The sequence below is a fragment of the Ambystoma mexicanum genome, chromosome 1q (assembly GCF_040938575.1).
Source record: "Ambystoma mexicanum isolate Mex_15411 chromosome 1q, UKY_AmexF1_1, whole genome shotgun sequence".
In the NCBI taxonomy this organism is placed as follows: domain Eukaryota; kingdom Metazoa; phylum Chordata; class Amphibia; order Caudata; family Ambystomatidae; genus Ambystoma; species Ambystoma mexicanum.
Window position 1 is genome coordinate 1,043,723,505 of NC_090922.1, and position 24,955 is coordinate 1,043,748,459.

General features: G+C 44.3%; 1 protein-coding gene across 2 annotated transcripts in view; it reads left to right on the plus strand.

The window, feature by feature from the left end:
• The window catches only part of HS2ST1 (heparan sulfate 2-O-sulfotransferase 1), a 523,976-nt gene that overhangs the window by 494,516 nt on the left and 4,505 nt on the right, over positions 1-24,955 (plus strand). Inside the window, exon 5 of one of the 2 annotated variants that reach the window (XM_069641735.1) lies at positions 307-404. In XM_069641735.1, coding sequence (XP_069497836.1) covers positions 307-404 — 98 coding nt within the window. Of the gene's footprint in view, positions 1-306; positions 409-24,955 lie in introns of those variants that run through there. The other variant, XM_069641736.1, reaches the window with a different exon arrangement.

A 24,955-nucleotide genomic window follows, 5' to 3' on the forward strand; every position in this document is an offset into this window, starting at 1 on the left:
TGGCCCAGCAGACCGCCGTCGCCCACTAAAGGGGGTGTAAAATGTCAGACGTCGGGCACATGCTGCGTAACCTAACATAACATGCACGCACAGAGTGACTGGTGGCGGCTGCTAAGTGCGTCAAAACACGTTCAGATCTGTGAGGCGTGTGGAGAGTTGCACAACATGTTCTAATGCCACTTTGCCAATGGATTAGTGGGAGTGTTCTAGTGGATTGAAGTGAATGTGTTGTCTCACCACTTTCGCGCACAGCTCTGAGAGCGCCAGGAATGCACATCTCACCCTGTGTTTTTGTCTTGCTTGCAGACCTTTGATGAGTGCATAGCAGCTGGAGGCTCCGACTGTGCTCCCGAGAAACTCTGGCTGCAGATTCCATTCTTCTGTGGCCACAGCTCCGAATGCTGGTAGGGTTTATCTTTCTCATCAGCTCCATTATCGCCATAACCTGCGCTTAACAAGTCTAAATGTGTAGTGGAGAGTGAGCCATTAAGCAGGAATGTCAGGCCTCATATCACACCGCGTGCAACTAAGTGATGTCTGCCTTTTCATCTTATCTCCTCGCAGCACTTAAAGGATTTGCTCGGTTATGCCAGTGAGCTGTACATTTAAAATGGCGTTTATTACGCATGCTGCAGGTCATGCTCGCAATGCTGTGGGTCTCTCGGTGTTTCCAATACGCTCTCGAATCCTCCAGATTGAATGTCTGGGTGCGCGCAGATTATGATAAAGCTAGGTTGTTTTTTGTTTCTTTTTAGTTCTGCCTCCCGTGCAGCACACCCTCTTTGGATGCTGAATGCCTTCATTTGTATGTCCCAAGTGATTTCGTTCTCAGTAACTGCCTTTTCCTCCTGTCCTTTGTTTCGCACATCCGTGGCTGCTGTTCACTTTGTATGGTATGGAGAGGAAACCTCTTGACAGAGTGCCGCCGCAATGTGCAGAGGATTGTTGGGAAGTGTTCTCTACCCCCATCTAACCCCCCCCCACCCATAGATCCCCGTCTCTGACCCCCTGAAGGGTAATCCTTAATGCAGTAGGGAAACTTGACAAGAGCACTTGGAATTTGTGGTATGTTTGCCAGCTAGCCTCAACAATAAGGAACAATAACAATAAGGAACCCACATTACCATGATGAAAAATGAGTCAAGCCTTTCACTGCAACCTTTGAACCCTGAACCACTGACACTGTACGCTTTGATCACTCTCGGCACAACTTTTGCTAAAGACCTTCCCTGCAAACCCCCATGCGGCTCCTCTCTACAACCCAAGTTCTCTCTGTGAGTAATCCTGCACGCTGCAAGGCACACTGCACACCCTCACCTATATCCCGAAAAGTTGTTACTCCTTGAGTCACTGTGCAGAGCCCCCAAGCAGGGCCTCCATACAGTGACGTCGCGAGGAATCCAATTTAGGAGGGGCACAGAGGGGGCCAAAGACAAAAGTAGGGGGGCACAGACAAAAGTAGGGGGAGAACATGGTCACTGCTCGTCTTGGTAGGGGGCCTCCATATGATCTGTGCATCTTCAGCCAATGCTTTACACAAGCCAAGCTTGATCCCGCACAACCTATGCTGCATTATTTGCACCTCCTGCCTGGCTCCTCATGCCGCTCATTTCCATCCACACACGCACAACTGCCTTGGTGAGGCCGGGATGGTTGAAGTAGGACGGGGGGCTAAAGAGGGAAGGAAAGTGGGCACCACACATGCTTTGTGTGAATCGGGCCTGGGGAGCTGTGCAGCAGGTTCACACAGTAAAAGGCTGTACCTTCTACCAGACTGCTCCTGACCAATCTTTGTGTAGCTGGAGTTTGCGTGACACGGTACATGTCCCCATGCTCACAAGTGATCGAGAGCTTTGCAAGGATTGGTGAGCAGTGCACGTTGAAACTATGACACTACAAGGTCTTCAACCGCTGCAAGCTCAAACGCCTCACAATTGAATCCAAAATTAAGCCCCCAGGCCTTAAATAAGGCTGCAGGCATATGACCATTTCTGAACCAACCAAATCTGACTATTTCAAAAGCTTGATCCAACATGGCAAACGATTTATTTTGTATTTTTAAAGTACTTTTTTCTGCATTTCATAAAATCCTCCTTTTAAGGGGAAGTTCAGAATTCCATAAAACACACATGTAATGGTTGTATTTGAGTGCTGAAAGTCCTTGCTTCTCCGAGAGCGCTGCAAACCTCCCTAAAAACACTTCACCACATGACCAGCCCTGCCTGTGCCGAGGTGCCACCCACAACCCCTGTACATGCCTGGCTTCTATTTATATCTCTCTGGCGCTATCCACGCAAGGCCTGGACGTCTGCACGCAGCCCTCATCTCCAGCGATTTGGCGTACGTTATTTCGTGATTATCATGCAGAGCCATCTCCTGCCCATTGACAACTATTCAGGCTCTATGACTCTGCTTATGCCTGTTCTCAATGGATGCAATTATTACTTACTTCAGGTACCAATACTCAAAAGCTTCACACTGTAAGCAGTTCATTTGAAGGGCTGCCTTCTCTGATGGAAATATGTACAACAAGAGGCAACTGGATCTCTGTCTATGGAAGGCCCCCCCTCCCTCTCCCCCTCCTTTTGCCTCTTCCCCCTCCTTTTGCCTCTTCCCCCCCCTTTTGCCTCTTCCCCCCCCTTTTGCCTCTTCCCCCCCCTTTTGCCTCTTCCCCCCCTTTTGCCTCTTCCCCCCCCTTTTGCCTCTCCCCCCCTTTTGCCTCTCCCCCCCCTTTTGCCTCTCCCCCCCTTTTGCCTCTTTCTCCCCCCCTGCCTCTTTCTCCCCCCTGCCTCTTTCTCCCCCCCTGCCTACCTTCCAAAACTCTCCCCAAGTCTTCCTCCACCTCTTCTGTGGTCTCTTGGTCCTTCACCTACTACGTACTCACCCAAAAACCTTTCACTGCCAACTGTCTGTGCTAGCTTTTTAACTCTTCCCTTTCCTAACTAGAAAAGTTCTCTCAGCTCCCATTGGCAACTCGAATCAGCTGCTTCAATGAGCCAACCATCAGCTCCACAACCTCTTCTTCTGGGCTGGCACTTCCCCTGGAAGTCTTCATAAGGGCCTTTAGTCCCACCCCATTTTCAGTCTCCATTTTCCTTCAGCCAGCCATGCAGTCGACTCCATGCATAGCAGGAATCCAGAGGCAGGGATTCCCCAACTCCCATTCATCACCTTTGGGGTAGGTCTGCCTCTGGCATAGTCCTGAAAGGCTGCATACCCCAGGTAGGGAGGGGTCCCTGGCTCTTCTAGACAGGGTAATAATGCCAGTGGCACTTTGATTAGGGAAGATTTCAAGCAGTTATTTGGAAACAGCAGAAGACTTTTTTTCCCCGTATCCAGTCAGTGGTCAATTGTTTGGAAAGATTTAATCAATGTGTAATTTTGCTTTCGTTTGTGGGCCCCGCCAAACATTTTGCTTTTGTGTGGCTATTTTATCCTGACTTTTGCCAGTGGAGCGCAGCCTTCAGTTGCCTTCAGTTGCACTCCCATGGGTTTTTGCTCACTTGTTATGGGGAAACAGACACGTCCTTCAGACGGTGAGTACTAGGAAACTATGCTTCCCTTAGTCTTTGACTCTATTGCCATTTCTTGGCAACTTTTTTACAGTGCACAATGTACCTTCCAGTATTGTGCTCTGGGGTCCTTTTTTTGTTTTATGGGCCTAGACATCCTCGAAGGATTTTTTGGTGATTGTACAAGTGTGTCTGGGACGACCTGGTGGTAGCAGTTACTTTTTAAAAGTGATTTTCTTCTTTTTTTTCTTGACTACATTGCGTTTACTGCATTTGGTTCAAGACTGTGGCCAGGCCTGAAAATGGCCAAGCCACAAAGTCTATTGTTCTGTCCCATGGCCGTTTGTCCCTTGCCTTCACCCAGGTCGAGTAACCCAGATTTTCCTTATTTGGGCATGCAGCCTCCCACGAAAACTGATCTCTTTCGCAGACTTCTGGATGTAACGTGTGTGTTCACGAAGCGGGTTGGGGACAGTCTGGTCCCAATCCACACTACTGGTGCCAGGATGTTTGGAGTGCCTGAATGACTGGGACCACCATGGGCCGTGATTGGTCCACGACTGAGATGCCTGCATGAGAGCAGATCTTCGATTGGAAGTCCTCAATTGTACTGCAAAGCTAATTTTGGATAAGAGAAGGGGCTCTGCATCCATTCCAGGCCGATCACCTGATCCCTGAACTACGGGAGGAGCCAAGGATCCTGCCCGAAGAAACAGACTTGTGAAACCGCTGGAGATGTTTTGGAAGGTTTTGCCACCCTTCGGCCTCTGCTGTCTCCTGTTTTCATTGATCAAAAGGCCTGCCAAGGCGCTTCGTCCCTTTGGAGTAGTGGGAACAACTACTCTCAGTGCCCCCCCTGCCTACCCAGCGAACAAGCCCTTTCGGGAGTGTTCCTGGGCCATCCAGTGAACTGTCCGACTCTACCTCAGGGTATCCTGCAGAATCGCAGCCGCCTCGAGTGGACACCCGAAACTTGGGACATCACTTGCTTGTGGTCCCGTGCCCTCTCTCACCAGATTTTGCAGGCCTAGCTCCTCTGGGTCCCGAATTAGGAGAGTGCGTAACGCTGCACGCATCTGTGATTCACGCATCACTACCTGTTGGTGACCGTTGCTGTAGGTACCTTGCTGGCCTGCTCTTCTGTACCCTGAAGCCTGCTGCACTGGAATTTTCTTTGCATCTCCTTTAGAAGCTGAGAAAAGGCAACTGTCCAGTCATGGACGATCGTTCTATCCCGCAGCCGCTGAGAGCGGCGAAACTGCTAGACTCAAACCTACTAGCGACCTAGACTAAACTGGCAAAGTTTGGTCCAGACTGTGCCAAGGGTCGGTGAGTACTTGCATCGCTTGCTGGTGGCCCCCTGGCACAACCGATCCCTATTACGCACAAATATCCCAAAAAAGGTATTTGTTTTTGGCTGGGTTAGCCTGCGCTCCCTAGCTATTCTAACCTTTTGAAAACTGCTTTGCCGCCAAGGGCAGACCCTACTTGAATAGTGGGAGCCAATTCTTAATTGCCTCAAGCCTCTTCCTGACTTGCTACAGCTCTCCGAAGAAGACCCAATTTTTGTTCTGCCTGCGCGATTGTGCTTTTTTACGCACAACTGTACCTTTGAGCACAAGGCTACCCACTTCTTATGGCTGGACTCGAAATTTAGGGAACGCCTCGGCTCTTAGTGTGTTAACTCACCCTTCTATTTACAGGTTGTGGATGTGATTTAATCATTTATCGCATTAGGAAATGTAGTGAATATATTTTATTTAGTATTATATTTGTGTGGTAACTGTTTTATTATATAACTGAAGTTTACTGGTGGCAATTAGTCTGGCCGACAAATGTATAGATATTATTCATAGGCACTTGTCTAAGAGTAATTTGTGGTTCGTTTCTGTGTGCTCACTGTAGGCTTCCTATCACTCTGACCCCTCCTGAGACTTGGTCTTGATGGCCTGCCAAGCTACCTAGATTGGTCAAGCTTGTCCATAATGTTCCTCTGTTACACTAAACTAGGGTGGCCTCCTAAACCTCTGCCCACCAGGTCAAGAGTTTAGAAATCCATCTTAACATTAATACTTACGGAAATTAAGCAGAAGACCAGAGCAATTCAGAATCGGGAAGGAAGACTACAGTGGAAGATTAGCGGGTGAAGATGAGCCGGGATTATGAGCAGAACTGCTTGAACTGGGCGTAGAACGAAGCTAAAGACAAAAAATACACCAAAACTAAACATTTACTGAGTATGGTATAGGAGGGAGGGGAAGAGCAAAGCGACAAGTAGCTTGTAAGTAATGCAAAACCTATCTGGATGGAAAAAAGGCAGAAAGCTGGAACAAGAAGTCCTTATTAAGAAAGCTCAATTAGCACAAAAGAACAGTCAAGTCTAAAAGAGTGCTCAAATAAAGCAACGAGAATGTAACGTACATCAAGAGGCTTTACTACAAGTGGCTGCTGCCATTGCAGCAAACATGTTGCCATAGAAGGTAAACTCTGGGCATTTAGGAACAGGCAGAGAGATGGAGAAACCTATTGAAAGTCTTAGAGAGTTGCAAACAATTGAGGCTTTTAATGGATCGATTGAGTTAAGATATTGGGGCTTCTTAGAGATGCTGACTCAAACATGCAAACAAGAACAGATTTTTGACACTGGATTTCAGATTAGGTGGAAATATTTCAGCTTCTTAGAGTGGTGGTCACAGTACTGGAGATTGGAACACAAACCAGGATCTCCCAGCGAATTCAATCTGTTGATCCAACTGCTGCTTTAGTTACCACAAATGCTTAAATAAGTTCTTCCAGCTCGCGTGCACATTGTATAGTGTTCGCTGCAACACAGAGCCACTGAGATCTATTAAGGGGTCACTTGACAAGCTTAAAGAATACAAATTCACAAATGCTGCCAAATGTCACTTTGAACGTCTGTGCATGATGCATGCAAGGCAGCCACATCTGGTGGCAGATCCGTATATATCCCCAGCATTTCCAAATGTTTGTTGAAGCTGTGAGAACAATTTACGCACCTGAAACACCATGATGGCAATTCTGTGTCCAAAGATACCAACCGTATTACTGGTTGTTCAACCTTTTCAATCTATTCTTCGTGATAGCAAATTTATTTATGGCCTAGGCAGTGCTCTTGTAAATCTCATTATTAGCCGATATCCAGATAACTGAAGATCTTCTCTTCTCTGGAAAACTGTCAGACACCTGACGTTGTTTTCCTTGCATGCTCCTTTTCTCAGATTTGTGCCTGGTTAATGCTTCCATGTCACATGATTGATGTACAGTGCCAGGATAACACCATTTGTGGTACCATGCAACAAAACAATACGTAGAAATACAATATTGGTATTTAGCGGAATCTAGCAAGATGTGAGAAAATGGCACATGTCCATTGTTTATGCAATCTTTACTGGGACTAAAATGACCAGATGGATCAGGAGGAATAGTCTCAAGGGAGTTGCTCCTTTGAATATTTTTTGCTATGTATGGTGCTAGCTTAACAAAGTTACTGTTAACTACGAGGTCATTAAGAATGAAGTAGTACATACCGATAGCCCTAAGGGTTCTATGCTAGTCTCTATCTCAATGGATACATGCTCATTGCCCAGTTCAAGCTTCAGGTGAACTGGAAGCAGTTTTGTCTGTAGTTTCTCTTTACAGACTGCTGAAGGACTAGTCACTACACTCCCATTTACTTGTTGAGGAACGTGCACAGTTGGCCTACAGGAGGTTCCTGTCTAGCGATCCAAGTTTGGTGTCAACAATTACAATCGTTCCCTGCATGCTTAAGATTCTGCCTTGTTGTCATTTGACGTTTGTGAGGGGGCATGTCGAAGGTCCTACATGTCAGGCATGCGTGTGCTTTCTAAGGTGAGCATCTTGTATCCTGAGTGGGACAGTGGAAATCCTAAACCAGGGCAATTGTGGTGACAAGGCCCTTCACAGAATTAAATCAAATGATTGCATCTCAGATTCTTAAGCTCTGCCAAACTCCATAGATATTCCCATTGACAAACAGCAATTGTGACGTTGAGCTATATTTTTAAGCTGAACATCTTGTTACGTGAGTTTGACATCCAGGCATTTCTCATGCCAGACAAGTGTCATTGAGCTATACCGCATTGGTTGAGAATCTGTGTAGCCAGCCTGAGGACTTTGTCCACTTGCGGAACCATGTTTCTTCCCGGCTGTAGCAGAAGGAAAGCAGACTTTGGAGAAGCAATCCTCCAGTCACTTGCATTTAACTCTTTATCACACATGACTTTCCTTCTGGTTCCATTTTTCAACCCACAACTTTGTGCCGAGTGGTTTGATCAGGATAAACAAACCACATCATAGCCCTGGCCTGTGGGAATGTTATCAAAAGTTTCTATCTAACTACAATTGGGCATCATCAAAACCATTATAATTCAACAAAAATAACTCGTTTTCCAGGAAGAGGCAAGGTACTCAGTGGAAGTAGTGGAATTATGTTTTAGAGAACTTCATTAGTCTTAAATCAGCAAAGTTATGGGTGAACCTAAGACTTTGCATCTATCTTGCTTGCAGGTGGAATGATAAATGTTATTGGCACAAATCCAAGAAATCTTCTTGGCTGGGTACCACATAGCTGGTGTGTACCGTGAGCAGTCAGTAATGCGAGGGATTCAACTGCTTGTGGTTTTCTCAGTACTTTACATGTTATTTTAAACATGAAAATGCAAAGCAAACCTAACTAACCAAGCCTGCTCTACTAGGAGGTTCACTACCTAGTCTAGGGTCTAAAGTAAAATCTGCTAGCATATGCAAAACTGGCCCTCACACTAAACACAACAGTTTTTTTTAAAAAAGTATTAACCATAACAATTATTTAGCCGTTGTAGAAGTCACGAGAAGAACACGCATTACACACGCCAGTAGACTGCTCCTTTCTAATGTGAAACGAGCACAATTAATATCTAAACACCTATGTTTTAAAGTTTTTGAAGTTGTTGTAAACGCTGAGTCCTCTGATACAAGGATGACCATGTTATCCAAGGCTGAAAGAGTGGCAATACAGCTATGGGGTAACTCCTGCAAAAAAGGTGTACATAAAGCTGGGGAAGGGAGCCGAGTGCTTGTTAAAAGAACTGATAAACAATCTGTGAAGCTGAGACTGTTGAAGCGGAGAAAAGCAGTCGGGAAGTCACGATAGATTTTTGTGGGAGCTGTAAGACAGAAGAGGCAAAGAGGCTGCCCTTTCCTATGTTATAAAACGGAATAGTGCTTTGCCTACCTGTAGAGGTCGAAGAATCTTGTCTAAGTTGCCTAATACATTCTCAAAGTATAAAGTTGCAGATAAACCATTTTATATGTGGTTGTCTATAATGTTGTCAGAACACTTTATATGGAGTGTAGGTAAAGTAGTAGTAAGACTGACGCAAAGGAGCCGGCTTTCACAGTATCATTTGTAGAAGTGAGTTGCCAAGGAGAAAGCAAACCCCTTTAGAAGAAGCATCCTGACAAGTTATATTGAAGACGCTGCAGAGGTCACAAAAGAAGAATTGTTGTTGAAGTGGTATTTTTGTTTTTAAATGTATCTATTCTATCCTAGAAGGAGGTTAACCAGGATTACCACTGGTGCTGTTTTCTTTGTGGAACTTGGAAAGGAAACTTTGGAGCAACTAAAGGAGGAACTGTTACCAGTGAACTTTTGTTTCTTTGGAACTTTTCAAGAACTGATTTAAGACTTTACTTTTCTTTGGGAGAAATTGACTTTGGACATTTCTGAGGAGCGAGATCTACCCAGGACAAGCAGAAGTCGTTTAAGACACTGGTTGTTTGGTAATCCTTCATTTCTGAAGTGGTACAAGAGTCAGGTTTCACTTTATAAACAAATTTAGTTACACAAGATCTCTCTTTGATAATGAACTGCCACTTAAAGACTTGCATTCTTTTGTTCGTGCTGCCTTATGCTTTAAGGTGGATCGGGAAACTGTTTCTTACGCGTGACCTCTCTTTGATATTAAACAGTCTTGTAACACTTCGGGAAAGTCAGCTGCTACTTTGGGAGGAATTACCGTCAGCGTTATCCGTCTTAATAGGAGACACACGACTACTCAGTAATGATGCAACAGTGGGAAAAGAAAGGCTTTAATTCTACGTGGGCATTTTAACTTGTGCTGAATAAGCGTGTGATACAATTCCCTTTGTTATGAAAACTTCCCAATACTACGAACAACTTTACTCTCTTCTACTTACCCGAGAGTGATAGTTTAGCTGGTTACAGTTACCAGCAAGGAGTTGCCTGTGATTCAGGGTTTGGCGCTTCATTCTCCGGCTCCAAAGTGCCAGCGGTTGCAGAATGCTTCCACTTCCCAACTTTCTTCTGTTACTACTGCTACAGGCACTCTTGGGACCCACACCCCTCTGCAGTACGGGCGTCTCGGATCCGGCCTCAACAACTGACAGTCTTTTTCTCCAGCTTCCATCGGCTTGCTTCTGCACACAGGCCTCGGGTGGATGCACAGCTTTAGCTCTGCATTCTCAGCAATTGGGCACGCCTGCAAAGAATGCTAGTTTCTCCCAGTGACTTTCAATGCATCCACTGCCAAACAGGGTTTGTGAGCACAGGACCAACTCAGAACCTACAGGTGAAATCTGTTCTTCTCTAGTCCAAGCGTCCCTTCTGTGGTCACACTTCCTGGTAAACTGCCATCTTCGTGCTCGGCTTCTTCTGCTACCGCTGCCGCCCTTCCAGCTCCTGCTCTAGCTTCTTTCTACTGCTCCGTCCTGCTGTGGCCTGTTATACCTCTCAGGTGAGGTAATTGGCTTCAGGTGCAGGCCCTTTGTGTTAATTGTCTGACCCTGCCAAAGGCTGTTAGGCCTGCCTGTCCTTTGCCTCTACATGCCTCCTCAGCCCTCTTCTTCATCAGTCCATGAGGGATTCTGGGACATGTAGTCCATTTTGAAGAAATTCAGTTTTCCTACTTCTTTACTATTTTTAACAGTGATTGTACTTACCCTTCATTTATTGGAAGAGGGATAGTAGGGTTTAACCTTTTTAGACACAGATGGGAAAAGAAAAGCCACATTTCTGTCATCCTTTTTGGTATATCTTTGGTGTTGGAGGATATTTGTTTTTAGGGGTACAAAACACCTGTTCTTTGGATACAATACTTGGTTGGATTATACCTTTTGGGGATTAACCTTCCATCTTTAATAGGAGTTTGAGATCTATCAAAATGACAATAAGCCAATTCCTCCTATAATCCAGTGGCAAGAGTAAACTTGCCACTGGATTATAGGAGGAATTGGCTCCTATGTGTCTCACCCTGCAAAGTCTCCCCACTACCCTGGGTCTTGTCTCCACCAAGGTGTTCCTCCCGCAGTACACCACCCCCAGGATTGGGATCAGGAAGCGTCTGCCCTCTCCTGGTCACCTGGGAGAAGACTTGAGGGCGGGCTTTGGTTGGGGATCCACAGTACACACATTTCAGACACCTAATACACATCCGGCCCTGTCATGAATGTGTCTCTGCTCACCAAGACAATGATAGGACATTGAATGCTTGTGTAATTGTAAGCAAACACCATGAATTATTTTTTATGTTCCCTGCATGCCAGTTGGAAATCCTTTGGAAGGCATCTTCATGGGGTTAGTCCTGAATGTCCCTGCCAAACATTTGTAGCAGATTTGCCAATCAAAATCGGATATACAATTTGGTTAACAAAATCTGCTTGGTGCTTTCTAACAGTGAAGCCCCATTGCAGCTACACATTCTGCTGCATGCCATTTACTCAGGCCCGGCAGCAGGTATGTCTTATACGTGGATACTGTTAAGTTCAAAAATTCACCCAATGGCTCCAGTTTGTAAAACACACAGCACGCTTGGAAAATGAGATTGTTTTGCAGATCTGACTTTCCTGGCAGAATCCATTTATTAGAGCTCCTAAAACCTGGGAGATTTCCCCATGCACATGAAAAGCACCCCAGTTGGTTTGGGTGGTTACTTTGAATAGCAGGGTATAAGGGCTTGCTGGGCTTGTTCCATTGGTAGCTAGCACACTTTGAGCCTTGTTTTGAAAAGTTCCCCTGCAAGCAAGCTTTGATGACCACGGGAGAGCATTGCAGCAGAGTAGGGCAAGTCTAGAAAAGGAGCGAAATCTGGAGGGGGCACAAGGCGGGAGCCTGATAATTGTAAAGAGTCGAGGAGCGTAGAGTGTCAGTGAGATGTATTCAGTGAGAGTGCAGGGCTAAGAACATGGATGGATTGACTGAAAAGATGCAGGTATTTAAAGGGGGCTTTTTTGCATGGAGAGCCTTCCAGTGTTGTTAACAGTAGGTGGGGGGAGGAGGTTGGTGTCTGGGTAGCTTTAAAAGCCTGTATGTTTTAAAGTTGAGCCCTTTGCGGGGAGTGAAAGAGTAGCGGGGTAACCAAGAAATAGGGTTGAGCAATGGTCCGGTTTGCTGGGTTCAAGAGTTGGAGATAAGGGGTTTAGTTGAGTGGTGCATGATGTGTGGGTGTATTTTTCTCATGTTTAGCTGGTTGACTGGCCGCAGTGACAGTGATGTACTAGAAGAGTTTTTTAAGTTTCTGTCAGAGAACCCCAGGGTTGTGAGCCATGGGTGAGGGAGTTAGCTGGTTTGGAGGAAGAGGTTAGCATGAGGCAGCAGAATACCATCCAGTGGAGGATGGTGGCTAGCCAGTTTGTCATGCGTTTGGCGATTACAGTGGTGAAGGGGCAGGGGGAGGAAAACAATGTAAAGTATCGAAGTATCAGCATAGAGGTGATGGATCAAGCCAAAGGAGTAAATTAGGTTGTCTAGGGGGGCAGTATAAAGGGTGAAGAGAAGTGGGCCAATGACAGATCCTTGTGGGACACACATGACAAGGGGATTCGAGCAGGAGGTGCTCGAGTCCCATGAGATGGATGATAAGTGGTCAGAGAGAGAGGAAGACCCCCAGTCTAGAACGGTTTCATTGAAGCCAAGGAGAGAAAGAGTTTGACAGAATGAAGGATGCACCATTGTGTCGAAGGCAGTGGAGAGGTAGACTAATGCGAATGGGGGAGAGGTGAGAATGGTGGGCACTGGTAAAATAATTGGCAGCGTGATAGTGTTCAGACCAAAATCGAGATTGGAGGGGGCCGGCAAGTGAATGTATCCCAAGATTGTTGACTATGCCGTTGAAGACAACCCTCATTGATTTTCGAGGGGTAGGTAAGTTGTGAGACAGGACTGTAGAATGAGGTGGTTTTGGGGCAAGCAGTTGGTTTCCTTAGGAGAGATAGGACTGTAGCCATTGAGGCATAGATGCTTCTGGGGCATATTCTTTACATTGGAGAGGATGTTGACAATTCTGCAATTGTCCTTGCTCTGGCTTGAGTTCTTGATGAATGGTTGAATGTTATTTGCGTATACATAGAATCCAATATTTTAGCCTTTGAAGCTATTTGTATATATGTATATGTTAAAGAGAAGCAGCTTGAATTGGTGAGAAACCTCCAATTGTAATTGGCTTTGCCACTTTCATAGAGGTGCCTGCCCAGCTGAGATGGGTTAATTTCTAGAGGTCAACTCAAGCGGTGTAGGAAGGGTTTTATAATCAAATGTGTCAAAAGCCCCAGAGGGGTCGAGGAAAATGAGCACACAGTTGACTGGTTACTGAGCTCCTCCATTTTTTTCTTTTTTTGTTTTCCAACATAGACCTCCAATTGGAAGTCACTGGATGAGTTTTAATTTCCAGAAATGCTGAGAGTTGTGATGCTGGTACATGTGAGCGAACAGTTTCTTCTAAAATCTTAGAGATTCAGTCATCACTTGGTAGTTTCTAGGACCTCTGGAATGGCATTTGTTTTTTTTTAATAGTGGTGTTATAAAGGATCGTTATGGGTGGGTATTGTCAGTAAGGAAAGAGTCATTGAGTTGTGACTAAAGGAGTGATGCACACAATATTTTTTATGTTTTTAACTGTGCAAGCATGGACAAGAAATGAAAAAAAAAAAAAACATGTAACAATTTTCCAATCTAGACTCAGCAACATTATTTGCAGGCTTCCATTTTATAATGTGGCCATTTATGATTCACTGCCCTGGTGGCAATTATCAAATGTCAGCCCCCTTGAGCGTGCTTTCAGGCAGCATTAGCTAGAGGGAGGTGGTGATTGTTTACTGCCTCCAACGCATTGAATTCTAAAAACACACAGTTGTTAGAACTTTCATTTGACTTGCATTTGTGACTTTACTTTAGAATTGAATTCTAAAGACGCTCACAAGTCTTATGAAAGTCTTATGAAAGTTATAGCACTGCTTGTTTCTTTAGAATTCAATTCTTAAGACCCAGCAGACACAGCTTCTCATCTATGACTCGTGTGGGTTTATGGTTATGTGTTTAACATTACAGCCATCAAGGTTCAAGTCCCAGCCATGGGACTGTATATTTCTATCGGATCCTGCACATTTTTGTCTAATTAGTCAAAAACCTAATGTTTTTTTCATTTTTATTTTTTTTGTTTTGGTTTATTCAAACCTTTACAAAGAATATATACCATGAAAAAAACATAATCAAATTCAATTAAAACATTAATTCCGCAATCAGCTTCATTTACATTTACATATAAGAAAGAAAGGATAAAAGAAAAGGAAAATGGAGGAATTTCCACTTTCCAGGATATAACCACATTACCGCATGATACTCTTTTGAAACATCGTGATACCCACATAAAGGGCTACAGCCTTTAACAAGACTGTAACCGTTTACACCACATCCAGATTGCTTAACAATTTTAAAAGACCAAATCCTCATGAATATATAAACACCAAACTTGATTTGCATAAAAGTATGAAGCTTCATTGCTAGGCATATGCCATATCACCACATGCTACCCTTATCATTTTAGAGAACAAGTATTTATCAAAAACTCATTGACTTTCAATTTCAAGGCATTCGAGGAGCCATGAAGCACATCATGCCATAGTTTGTTTCTATCAACACAGGCTGTTTTCATTACAAAGAATGAAAAACTTTCTAGTCTCTTCTCCAATAGTGTAGGACATACCAGTAGTAAGTGATTCAAGGATTCGCCTACACCCTTTAATTTACAGAACCTACATTCATCATTACCACTAGCACTCAACCCACGAATAAACAAAATCTCATTTGTACTTAATACGTTGAACCTGAAACGCATATACGAGTTTCTAAATTCTCTTGATGGATATTTCTTCAGATATTCTTCAGGGGAAGGGTAAAAATGTCCAATACGAAACACTTTCGGAGTAGAGCTTAGAATTTAACAGAACAACATTATTTTCCAACCAATCATATGCATTAACTATCTCCTTAACCTTCACTGGAAACCTAAGTAGTGTCTTTACAGACAATCCCAGATCGAACAGTTTTTTTTCTCGCAATCCAATTTTAGCTTAAACATGAAATTATCATTTATTTGCATGACTCAAATGAGAATAAATTGAACTGCTTTCAGAAACCAGACATTTTCTCATTAGAGCCAGTTTTCTGTTGAACATAATGCTGGTAAGTGAATGTAGACCGAGTTCATATTTTAGCAATTCTATTGGAACACATTTTGGGACAAAATATAACATTTTCTGCCATATCATGGCCTCAAGTTGGCGTAAAAAAGGCCACATGATCTCAGGGAAAAATTCACTCCCATATGCTAGTTTTGGCATCACCTTAAGCCTATAGAATAGAATACATAGTGCTAGAGTGAATTTACCATATGTCCTTTCTATGGCCCTTATTTGATTAAGAGCCACCTTAGCTTTTTGTATCAGTCTGGGTTTTAACATCATGCTGGAATTACTAGCAAAGACATACCCCAAGTAGCATAGAACCGCTTGGCATTTGATTTTAACACCATTACAGCTCAAGTAAGAGAAAAATGGAGTAGGACTTTTGCATCCCACATGAAAAATTATGGTTTTGCCTGGGTTAATGTTCAGTTTCCTTTCATCTATGAAAGAGCCAAAATCATTTATTAATCTTTGGAGACCTATTTTTGTGCAGTCCATTAATAAGAAATCATCAGCATATGCAACCCATTTAATAGTTAGGCCTCCAATTTTCGGACCAATAAGCCGCTTGAATTTAGGGACTTGCCTGCATTTAAAATATAAAGATCGAAAAGTGTTGCAGCCAGTCTACAATCTTGTTTGAGCCCATTGCCGGTTGGTATAGTATCGGACAGTAGACCTTCATTGTTAAGCCTGACTCTGATTGCTGTTTCTGTATAAAGGTGAATAATAACATCAAACAAAGCACTATCAATGCCCAACATGGACAAGGTTTTCCACAGTGTTGGTCTATCCACAAGATCAAATGCGCAGGTTAAATCCATAGTTGCAATGTATAAGTGCTTCATTGCTTTCTGTCTGACTGCATTCATTAGTTGAGCCACCAAAAGTCCCCCAGCATCAGTGTGAAAACCTTTCTGCCTGTAATCTAATAGACTGTTGTCATCAATCCATATGGTCAGTTTTTCAGGTTCCATTGCCGCAAATATTTTCAACATTCATGAGTGTGATCAGATGATAATTATTAGGATGAAGGCGATTGTCTTTCTTGAATAGCAATAATACATATGCAGTTTTTCAATTGTCCGGTATCTTTTTTACTGCAAATATCCACAAATAGGTGCAGAGGTTTAGAATACAGATCAATATTACTTTTTAGATTGGCAAAAGACAAGTGATTGGGACCTGGAGTGGAGGTAGGCTTAGTTTTTTTGATTAATCTTTTGATATTCAATACAGATGCATCCAAATGCCATACAACAGCTGTAGATTCTTCGAAGGACAATTGGATGTCAGGGTACCTATATAAGGATCCAAAATATGTAGACCAAGCCCCAGAATCAATAGGGCTCATTTGAAGCTGATGTTATGCACACTGATCTTTATTTATTAACCCCTTAAGTGCCACCGACGAGCCGGCTCGAGCAAAACTGTAATCCAACCCCTGGGTTATGTGAGGGGGAGGTCCCCCTCACTGCCAGGGGGCTGGATTACCTTCAGTTTCACGTCGGCGTGCGTCACGCATGTCGGCGTGAAACTGAAAATAATTTTCACTGCAGCTGCCATTTCGGGCTGCTGCAGTGAAAATATAAGGCGAGTCTTCACCTTTCTTCCCCTCGATCTCCGTCTGTATTTCAAGCTGGAGTTCGAGGTGGGTATCGTTGGAAAGGGGAGATCCTCCCCTTTCCAAAGATACCCTTTGTGACAGCAATGCCCCTAGACACCAAGGATGTCTTTGAATGCGGGGGGATGTGGGGGCTGCTTACAGTATGAAGACCCCTGGGGGCAGACAGGAGACCATCTGCCCCCAGGGGAGGGGGCATACAAAAAAAAAGAAATTAAATTGAATGGGGATGGGGGGGTGGGGTGGGGAGGACACAGGAGTTTTTTTTGCCCACACCTGAAAGGGTGGTGGCCCTCCCCCTCCCACACCAAGTGGAAAGGGGGGCAGATTTCTGCCCCCAGGCAGGAGTACATGAGGTGGTCCCCATCCATTGGGGGTGGGGGGGGAGGGACACCAGGAAGAAGTGTGCAGGCCCCCCAAAGGATGGGGCCTGCAGGTTAGGGCCCCCCCTGGGGGCAGATGGCTGATCATCTGCCCCCAGGGAAGGGGGCAAAAAAAAACAAAGGGAAAAAAGTGATGGGAAGGGTTTGGGGGCCCTCTGCCACCAGAGATTTTTTTCAGATTCTCCCGCCCAGCCCCCAAAGCATGGGGGCACATATGTGTACAACCCTGGGGGCAGATGGCTAATCTGCCCCCAGGGAAGGGGGCTAAATAAAAAAAATAAAAATAAAAAAAAGGGAGTTTTGGGTGGGAGTATATTTTACAGAAAAGGGGGGTGGCCCTCTTCCCCCTCACCCCAAGGGGAAATGGGGGCACCCCTTGTAGCCCTTCCTGGGGGCAGATATCTGCTCCTAGAAAGGGGCTTCTGCCCCCAGGGAGGGCTGAATGAGATGCCCTCCCTGCATTTGGTGTAGGGGGGTTAGAGGGTCACCCCCATTACATTAGAAAATTACCTGGCGGTTTAGGGTGCCCCTCGGCCCGCCCTAAAGTGTAGTGTACCTTTTTCTTTGTTTACAAACCTTGCCTTGGCGCAGAGGGGCACATTGGTGTGCCAATCTGGCGCTGGGGTGCCTAAATATTACTGCCCCACCCACTGGGGGGGTCTGTCCCATTATTTTTGGGGGCCCAAATCTGTAGGTTGTCCACATGAACAAAATGGGCAGTAGCGAAAGGTTTGGGGTTACCAGTGGGTTACTCTTTTCCTTTTGCGCCCCCGGTAGGTGCACCTACACATGTGAGGTACCGTTTTCATCGTGACACGGAAGATAGGCCATGTGTTGTTGGCGGTGTGTTTCGGTGGGTGGCCAGAGCGAAATGTCTGAGAATTATCTTCATTTCCAGCCAATTTCAGAGACATTTCCCTGTGTCCACTCCCCAAAACACATCGCCAACAACAGATGTCATACCTTCTCGCGTTCCCACAGGTGTCCCGATGAAAAAGGTACCTCACATGTTTGGGTGCACCTACCGGGGGGGGCAAAAGAAAAAGGGTAACCCCAAGCCTTTCGGCACATCCAATTTTGTTCATGTGGGTAACCTACAGATTCGGGCCTAGGATGTCGAAGCTAGCAAGGAAAACTGGGAACCCCATGCATTTCCCAAAAGAGGACACCCGTGGGAATGCACAGAGGTCTGCCTTGCGCAAAGTGCCCCAGTTTTTATTAGCCAGAATCCCCGACAAAGTGTGATATTTGGTGGGGAAAAAACACAATATTCACTTTGTCTGGGGTTCTGGGTAATAGATTCTGGGCCGCTTTGCGCAAATCATACCTTTGCGGATTCCCACGGGTGTCCTCTTTTCAGAAAAGCACGGGGTTCCCTGTTTTCCTTGGTGCCTTGGACATTCGAGGCCCATATCTGTATGGTGTGTGGAGAAAGTGTGAATTTCAGGTGTCAAAACAGACATGGGGTTACCTGTGTTTTAGGCTTTTCCCATGGCGCCCAGGTAGGTGCACCCACACGTGAGGTACCGTTTTCATCGGGACACCTGTGGGAACGTGGGACGGTAGGCCATGTGTTGTTGGGGGCGTGTTTCGATGGGTGAGCCGAGCGAAATTTGTGGAAAATGTGTTTTTTTCCCCCCATATTTCGGACTTTGCGGGGGTGTCTGGGTACTAAATTCTGGGGCGATTTGCCCAAATCATACCTCTGCGGATTCCCACGGGTGTCCTCTTTTCAGAAATGCATGGGGTTCCCTATTTTCCTTGGTGGCTTGGACACCCGAGGCCCATATCTGTATGGTGTGCCGGTCGGCAGAGAGTCTGAAATTCCGGTCTGAAAACCGGCTTTCCCCTTGGCGCCCAGGTAGGTGCACCCACACATGCGAGTTACCGTTTTCATCGGGACACCTGTGGGAACGCGGGAAAGTGTAACATTTGTTGTGTTTGTGTGGTTTTCATAACGTTTTGACCCGTTTGCTGGCGCCCTTTGTCACACACCCTACATTTATTCGCTGCTTTAACCACCATACACTTTTGTAACATGAACAGGTCACCTACCCTTGAAAAGGTCTGCCTGTGCTCTTTCAAAAAATGTATGCTTGCCATTCCTCACCACATTGGTTTTCCCGATTTACACATGCTAAGTGCGTCTATTCAGGCTGCGAGCGTAAAACTCCTATGTACCATGGCTCAGTGTTTAGCTTGTGGTATTGCTTGTTTTGTAAAACACTACAAAAAATGTGTGCTCTCCGAGCTGCAAGAGTCTGGGGAATGTAGCATTGCTTTTCTCAAAATTCATAGAAGCCATTGTCGTACCAAGCCAACCATGTCCAACACAACTTTTTTTTTGGTAATTTTCCCGCTTTTCCCCCAATCTATGGCAGTTTCCCCTACCTAGTTGTTGCCTGACCTACGCAAATCACCCTTTCCTAAACTTGGAATTTTGTCTACTTTTCAGAAATATATGCCTTTCTGTTCTCCAATTCGGTTCTCCTACCCTTTTCTTCCATTCCGTCCATGCATGTCCAATTGGCAAAAATGGCCAAAATCTCCTACCTCTCACAAACCGGTTGATAACCACATCAAAATAATTTTTTGTTCTTGAAAGCCAGGAAATTGGGGAACTCAGCACAGTAAACCATTTGTTCCTAGCTCTTACAAGGAAAAAACCACAGGCTTCTTTGTACATCATTTTTTGTCATTTTTTTTAAAAAAACCCAACATTTTCACCCTTTTTGCTTATTTTCTCTCACCCTCCTACAGCAACCTAGGATTCCTGGGTGGCGTTACGACCGCCTATATGTGGGGAAAAAAAGGAGCCAAATTTGGCCGAGATATCTCATGTAACAAAAAAGTTACAAGCCATTGGATGGTCCCATACCGAAATCACCAAAAAAGGTCTTGGCACTGGGGAGAAATACCCATGGCACTGAAAGGGTTAAAGACCAAAAGCATTTGTTATTGTTCCCACGCATAGCTTCAATCATTGCCTCTCCATCTTTTTGAGCAAGACCTCCTCTGATGCTCTTAATCCAATTTCTATAGGTTTGTTTACATCGCCTAATTTATAGACTCCTCTCCAGATACCCCATGTCCATTTTCTTTATGCTACAAATAGTCTTTCTCATATTAGTCTTTTCTTTTTTTATAGCCTGGGCAAATGTGTGTGTGTGTGCACATGGTTTGTTTCTGTACTACCACTAATAAGTACCTTACTGCGATCTAACATTTTCAAAGTAGTCCCCAAAAACATCAACCGAATACCAAACAAGCTTTTTCTCATAATTTGAGTATGCAGAATCCTGTGTAATGATGTAGTTGGCTTGTTCCATTTTACCTCAATTCCATTTTACACGCTTCCCATCATTGTGTTCTTCAATCTGTATTGGAAAAGACCAGCTTTCCTTATGAGCCTTGCACCATGGGAGTTCTAGACTCAACATTGTATGATCACTATTGAAATCATCTAAGACTTCGAACTTTTTACAATAACATTTCTTGTGAGTGCTTATAAATATATAATCTATTATAGAACATGATCCACAAGCAGCCCATGTGGGTTCAATGTTGTAGATCGGCTCCATGCCCCAGCTCCTACCACAATCCAACCATTGGATTTTTTATTCTCAAAATTAGGCGGAAATGCACGCACCAAATTCAGCTTGTCCCTTGTGAGAGAACAGTCCGCATTCAGGTCGCCCGCGAGTGATATAAAACCTTGTGGATGTATATCGAGCCAATTACCAATTTCCTCATTTAGACATGAAAGAAACTCCTGTAAGTCACACATATTCTCATCACATATATTCCAATACACATTGAAAAACAAAATATGGACAATTCCAGCATTTGTTGACAATTGAAAACTAGCTCGTATGGAACAATCCAACATGAAAGTGCTGTCTACAAGTTTGATACTATCATCAATTCTGTATGCAAACACCAGGCCACCACTCGGTCTACCTCTGCCGTTTTTGTTTTGTTTTGCTGGTAGACATAAAGTATTGAAACCATCTATATATAAACCTGAAGTGACCCAAGTTTCTTGTAGCAACACAAAATCGAATTTACTAAGTTTCGCACATTCTACAGTATCTAGCAAGAGATGTTTAAACCATCTCATCTTCCACGAGACAAGTTGAAGGTAATTCTTTATGCTAAAGGGGTTTTGGAACTGATTTCAATTGTTCTATGGATTCTCGCAAGGAGAGTGCAAGCCAGCGCCACTTTTGCATATCCTTCAGGCAAGACTTAGCTTCGTTTATAACCTCGATCCCTTCATTTTGAATAAGGGGTGGTTCAGCTGTTCTAATAGCAGAAATTCCATTATGCACGTCTTTCATCTGTAAAGGTTTGTAATTGGATGTAACATTGTATGGTATAATATCAAAACCCCTCCTCTGAAGAGAGCCCACTTCTTTCAAAGTAGTGCTCTCATCAGAGGAGACTTGATAATCAGTCGTACATAATCATATCTTAGATTATGAATAAAATCAACCAGTTGTATGTCTGCCGATGTTATCAGACAGAGTTCGGGGATTTCATTAAATACGTTCAATATATAAGGTCTTTTCAGTGAGCTAGGCCCACCTTCCTCAAGTACATAATACAAGATTAAACTATGCTCATTTGGGAGGACCGGGTCCCTCAGATGCCCAGGAGGCGCATCATTCTGAATACTCCTTCCTGTTTCACAGGAGCATTGTTGACGACAGGCACTCTACCAAAAGAGTTAAATACAACCCCCGGCCTGCAAATAGACTCCACAGTGCCCCCTTTCAAGGCAGTTTTATTAGGCTCAGTTGTAGCATATCCATTACAACCTGTATAAAATTTCTTTTTTAGAATATTATCAACCATGAATCCCAGGGTGTTCTGTGACCCCTTCAGCAGCATATCCTGAACCATGTGCTAAAACATCTGGCGCTAAATTGGAATCCACATATTTCAACCTCAACGCTTCGTTTACAAGTCAAGAGTCGGCATTCAGAGACCCGCTTGTTATTTGATCCAAAGCGGCAATCGGGTTAGCAGCATGCCAAAGATCGTTCATCACACTCGGCAACACACTCTTACTTTCACTCATTCTCTGTTTTTTTTATATTTTCAATCAGGGAACAAACAGCTTGCTCTGTAAGACCTACTTGAGGAGGAATGCAGCCAACAAGCTTGGGATCAATCACCGGGTCAGGATTAATATGCACAACCCTAGGAACAACATTCTCCTCCTCTCTTGTGCCTTCAGTGTCTCACTGGCTACAGGATCAGAGACCAGGATAGCTATGGGGCTGTAGATCATCAACACATCCTACTGACTCACCCATTGAGTTGGGGGTTACAAAAGGTGACATAAGGCCAGCTAAGGAAGGTGTATTCGCACGTGACTGTACTTCTGGATTTTTGAAAATGTCAAATATGTCGGCCACACCTCTTTCCATGCGCCTAAGGTTTTTATCTATCCTATCTGGCACCTGTTTATGTTTCAAGGCATCTGTTAATCTTTTAGAACCCTCAGAGTACTCTTTCTTAATTCTGTTTCCGGTTTCTGCATTTTAAATGGTTCTTGCACGTGACATCTGGTCCCCTATTCCAGGACTGGCTATTTTGTTTGTACCAGACCCATGTAAGCCTTTATCATTTTGGAAATCGTCACATACAGACCGTAAGTCCAGATTTCTCATAAACTTACGCGAGCTGTTATTAGAGCTCTTAGGTAGTGATAGATTTTTGTTCTTTTTTGCTTTTTTCATTTGTTTTTTAGATATTTTTACTGACTCAGGACCGTTCATGTTGTTGGAACCATTCCCACTCGTTTCATTACAATCTGCTAGTATGTTCTCATTGGGCAGTTGCATTTGAACCTCCTCCTGAACTAAGATGGTATTGTCGGAAATCGGCATGGGTTCACTTCTAGACTCCAGGTCACAGGCAGCCAATGGATTAGCACAGGTATCGCGACAAGCTGGGTCCATGTTCAATCTTCATTCTGGTACACAGTTCAGGCAGAGCCGTAAAGGCCAGAACTATTTCATTCAGTAGTCTAGACGGCTTCTTAAGCTCTATAAACATCAGCCCATTCACACTAGCATTCCCATTATCCGAGGCTCCCTTCACATTTGTGAAATGTTGACGATCCAGACCCTCTATAATGGTTTCTAGATGTTGTGTAGTTCCCATTAAGGAATGATCAGCTGTGCTAAAAATAGGGGGCGTGTTATCAAACATCAAACTGGAATTTAAATCACAAACAGGCATATTATCAGGTGCCATAATGACATCCCCTTCATACAAGCTTTGAGAAGAACCCGGGAAATACAGCATTGCCTGTATCTACAAAACCGCCACAAACATTTGAACAGGACTGGGGACTTTCAATTAGATCATCATCTGTATCGGACGAGCCAGGCAATGCAGTCGCAACTGCTAGAGCCATACTCGCACATCGTGTCAATACCTGGGAAACAAAAATTGCATTCTGTATTATTTTACTTCTATAGGCCGACATTGTAGCAATCCAAACAGCTCATTAGGCCACAGTATATTTTCATGTATTTCAACCATGTGTCTTAACCATGTGCCATAGCCATTAGTTACCCGCAAAATGACAAATGCATAGGTTATTTATAACCTTATTCAGTCGCCACTATCATGTGGCACAAACAACTTAATCTAATATGAGCCCAAACTGAAATTAACATTCCCAAACTGACGGGTACAGTAGATGCAAGAGCGGCTAAACATAAAGACTAAACCACAAAAAGGAGTAGCATGACGCATGCAGCGTTATACACTGCAGACATCTCTTTTTGCCTTACCTCTAACTACTGACCTTAGCGGAGTATTGCAACGTTACTAAGGACACTTAGGAGGATCAAGAGATACGGTGTAATACCAATCACACTCGGTCATGAAAAAGGACTTCTGAACCCAGGATCGATGCGCAGAAGCAGCTAAACAGCAGAACAGCTACTTCCAAGCTACTTCGGAACAGGTGGCCAGTTTTAATGATGCGTGAATTAGGGGGCGTGGCTTCAGGTCACTAAAGTGAAACAAAGTGAAAAATTAGGGTCTATAATTGTCACTGAATAATGATAAATATATTAGAATGTCCACAAATGTTCCTTTTCATCAATAGCTGTGTTAAAGGGGTCATAATGTGCATATCAGCACAAGCTCTCCTCTTGCACGTAGCACATAGTCTCCTGGCACAGCAGAACACAGCAGAAAAGCTACTTCTCGGAGCGCGCAGGCGGCCAGTTTTAATGATGCGTGAATTAGGGGGCGTGGCATCAGGTCACAGCACTAGCTCTCCTCTTGCACGTAGCACGTAGTATCCTGGCACAGCAGATTTTTCTTGCTGGGACACAGGCGCTTATGTTGATACACCGACGCTTGGCGCGTTGCTGCGTCGGCAAGTCCTACTACAGATGTCAGGATTCTTTATGGTGCCACTGCTGCTGGAGACTTTGCTGTCCTGGATGGGATGATAGAGCCAATCCAATCTGTGTTCCTGCCCGTACGCTACACGGAACGCTCCTTCCTCCATGGAAGCAACTTGACCAGGAAAAGATTGCTAAGTAGTCTAGTGTGGATAGTGGAGTGATGAGTACTGATATTGGTGCAGAATTGGGAAAAAGACAGGAGAGCCCTTCATCAGTGAAGTTCAAGGATTTTGTTTTGCACCTTAGACCTATTCCTTTTTTTTTTTTTTTTAAGAACGATGCATACTGTGTGTGTGAGGAACTATGTGGAGATACTTGGTGGATGTGTCCTTTTAAATACAACCTTGTTGGCAGAGTATAATGATGAAAGGAGTCGGGAAAGGTTGGAAATGGTTTGTGGAAGCAAAAGGTTGTTTTTGGTATGCAGGACTCCACATATGAAAGAAAGTTACTGTTAACTCAAGGCTATTTCCGCGTCATCATTTCAGGTTCATTAAT